General features: G+C 39.3%; 1 protein-coding gene across 1 annotated transcript in view; it reads right to left on the minus strand.

The window, feature by feature from the left end:
• STRN3 (striatin 3) overlaps nt 1-2484 on the minus strand; it is a 122431-nt gene that overhangs the window by 56108 nt on the left and 63839 nt on the right. Inside the window, exon 5 of the mRNA XM_037741732.1 lies at nt 663-836. Within this exon, the coding sequence (XP_037597660.1) occupies nt 663-836 (174 nt within the window). The remainder of the gene's footprint in view (nt 1-662; nt 837-2484) is intronic.

The raw sequence follows: 2484 nt of genomic DNA on the forward strand, positions 1-2484 counted from the left end.
GCATGCCTGGAATCTGAGCAACTCAGGAGGCTGAGCGGGGAGGACCACTTGAGCATGCAAGGCAGAGGTTGCAGTCAGCCAACACTGTATCCGCGTACTCTAGCCTGGGCAACGAAGCCAGACCCTGACTCAAAAAACAGACAAATAAAAACCAACTTAACACCGATAAATTTTAAAAGCCACTAAATAGAAAATTTATTTGCCCATAGTACCATGGAGAGGGGTGGGAGGTGGCTAGGTCTTTAACTCTGAACTCAATCTTTAAAAATTGTTAATAGTAGCTGGGAGTGGTAGCTCACGCCTATAATCCCAGCACTCTGGGAGTCCAAGGCAGGTGGATCGCCCGAGGTCAGGAGTTCAAGACCAGCCTGGCCAATGTGGTGAAACCATCTCTACTAAAAACATAAAAATCAGCCGGGCATGGTGGTGGGTGCCTGTAATCCCAGCTACCTGAGAAGTTGAGGCAGGAGAATCACCTGAGCCTGGGAGGCAGAGGGTGCAGTTAAGCCGAGATCGCGCCATTGCACTCATGCCTGGGAAACAAGAGTAAGATTCCGCCTCAAAAAAAAATTTTTTTAATAGCAGTAAGAGAAGCTAAAGAGAATAATAGTAATAATTTCCATAATATGCATTACATAAACTATGTTAAGGATAAAACATACCTTTTTATTTCTTGTCCTTTTTGCTTAGGAGATTCACCTCCATTTAGGATCTGTTCTAAATTCTTTGTTTCTACTGATCCATTTGGTTCTGAATTAGACAGTCCAAGTAATGACCTTACCCGCTGAGACCGTACATCTAATATTGTATCTGTATAACCTACTTCCTGAAGATACCTGTAAGAGAAAATAAATATTAAAATCCACATACTGTTAACAAGTGCCAGACTCAAAATCATATCAAAGGAATTTTAGAAAAACCCATAATCCTATAAAATATACTCTTCCTTTGTCTCAATTTCTTTCTTCTCTACAGACTAGTTCCATTTCTAACAGAATTATGCCAATTACAAACCCAAATTTAAATTAAAAATCATGAGCATGGTTAACACTGATTAAGAGCCAATTATCTCAAAACTCAAGAAGCCCTAGTGCCTTAAAACGCTTTTAGGATTACACACACACACACACACACACACACGTTTTTAAATTTCTATACACTCTCACACACAATTTTTTTTTTTTTTGGAGATGGAATCTTGCTCTGTCACCCAGGCTGTAGTACAGTGGCGTGATCTCGGCTCACTGCAACCTCCGCTTTCCGGGTTCAGGCAATTCTTCTGCCTCAACCTCCCAAGTGGCTGGGACTACGGGCACGCGCCACCACACTCGGCTAATTTTTGTGCTTTTAGTAGAGACAGGGTATCACCATATTGGTCAGGCTGGTCTCAAACTCCTGACCTCGTGATCCATCTGCCTTAGCCTCCCAAATGATGGGATTACAGGTGTGAGACACCAAGCCCGGCCATTTTTAAAAATTTCCACACACACACACATTTTTAAATTTACACACAGCCACACATTACACACACATTTTTTAATTTCCAAGGAGTGGTAAAGAAAGAGGAGAACTGAATCTTAGCATAAAGACATACTAAGTTTAAACTTGGGGTTGTTAGCTACAGATTGATGAATACACTAATTCTCCTTCTAAGATCTAAGATTCCATATAGCATTCCTTTAGTACTGTGGTTTTCAATCTTTTACTTTATTTATTTATTTATTTATTTTTTCTTTCTTTTACTATATTTAAACCAGGGAACTTAACCTAGGATCTACGACGAGACTGGAAAAGAAGAAAGGGACTAGATTACGATACACAGATAATGAGCTCTGAATGGCTTTGTGACAAATTATTTAAGAGGCTAATGAAGGATGCTTAAAAGAAGCCTTAAATACTGCTGGCAGAAGAACAAAAGATTTTTAGGTGAATGATAAAGAGAAAAAAACAAGATAAGGACACTAACACAGCAAGAAGTAAAAATGGAGGAGAATAAATGTGAGAAAAATAAGAAAGATAATCTTTTCGACGTGATACACAAATATATGTGGAAGTAGAATGAAAAAACAAGAACTTTCGGACAATTTTCAGGTTTCTAGCTTGGACAGCTGGATGACGGGTACATTCAAAGAAATAAATATAGAGTCAGAATCCAGTTTACAGAGTACCTATCAGACAACCACGTAGTGGCTATAAAAAAAAAAAAAAAGAAAAAAAGAAAAACTCAAAAGAAAAACTCAAAAGAATGCAAGTTTTTGTCTCTCACCTACGTGTGACCTGGAAGCCCCTCCCTGCTTTGAGTTGTCCTTGCCGTTTTGGACGAACCAATGTATTTCTTACATATATTGATTGATGTCTCACGCCTCCTTAAAATGTATAAAACCAAGCTATGCCCCGACCACGTTGGGCACATGTCATCAGGACCTCCTGAGGCTGTGTCATGGACGCACGTCTTCAACCTTGGCAAAATAAACTTTTTTTTTT

Source organism: Cebus imitator, unplaced genomic scaffold (assembly GCF_001604975.1).
Source record: "Cebus imitator isolate Cc_AM_T3 unplaced genomic scaffold, Cebus_imitator-1.0 Scaffold104, whole genome shotgun sequence".
NCBI classification, from domain to species: Eukaryota; Metazoa; Chordata; class Mammalia; order Primates; family Cebidae; genus Cebus; species Cebus imitator.